The sequence below is a fragment of the Penaeus monodon genome, chromosome 15, assembly GCF_015228065.2.
Source record: "Penaeus monodon isolate SGIC_2016 chromosome 15, NSTDA_Pmon_1, whole genome shotgun sequence".
NCBI classification, from domain to species: Eukaryota; Metazoa; Arthropoda; class Malacostraca; order Decapoda; family Penaeidae; genus Penaeus; species Penaeus monodon.
This window is the reverse complement of record NC_051400.1, coordinates 31262223-31263029: the sequence shown is the minus strand read 5'-3', so window position 1 is coordinate 31263029 and position 807 is coordinate 31262223. Positions and strand designations below refer to the sequence as shown.

The window sequence follows — 807 nt, the reverse complement described above, 5'->3', positions numbered from 1 at the left end:
ATTTAAAAAATTGATCATGAACAAGTAATAACACATTTCTTGATATTCATTTACAAAAAACAATGACAGGGTAATCTGCCACTGTACCAACGTTTAAATCTGCACCTCATAAAAATAAAAACATGTTGAAATATTTACAGTCCTAATGCTTTAATATCTAGCATTAGCAGAACAACCCTACAAATAAATCTCAAGATGAAACCATACAAATATATAATGAAACCCAATGAAGAACAAGAATCAAAAACATTATGTAATAAAAGTCAGATTATTCTACTTACCCTAATCACTTTGAAAATCTTATCCTTCAGTTTCATCTTCTTAACAAAGGTTTTGTCCGTCTGCTGGTGGCACTGGAACGTGTCCCAAACTTGCTGTGAAAGGTTGTCCCACTCTGACCCATTTAACAGATCACTAGGAGTTCCCACCACTTCACTCTTCCACTGGAAGTTTGTATTTATTCGCTCACTGCTGAAAGTCCCAGCACGTTCACTCACTGGCAGTTTGCCTTGGTCCCTATTATTTTTAGTGTTATGTGGAGGGCAGTGGTTGTTGTAGTGGTTTCTGTGGTTGTTATGGTACCTGTTATTGTACCCATGATTATATCTTCCATCACTATTGTTGTAGTGATGATGTGAAGGATAATAATCATAGTGCCCATGATAACCATAATTATTATAACCTCGCTCGTATCTTCGGTTATGATAGTTGGTGCAGTCTCTGTTAGCTACATCTGGAAAAGAGTTGTAGTACAGATGGTTCCCCCTTCCACCTACAACACCACCCTGCTGGCCGGAGATTTGTTGC

At 37.7% G+C, this 807-nt stretch overlaps 1 protein-coding gene across 1 annotated transcript in view; it reads right to left on the bottom strand.

Annotated features, from left to right (window-relative positions):
• Positions 1–807, bottom strand: part of LOC119582327 — a gene marked incomplete in the record, with an annotated part of 28913 nt that overhangs the window by 14100 nt on the left and 14006 nt on the right. The window contains 1 exon segment of the mRNA XM_037930542.1: positions 282–807. Within this exon segment, the coding sequence (XP_037786470.1) occupies positions 282–807 (526 nt within the window).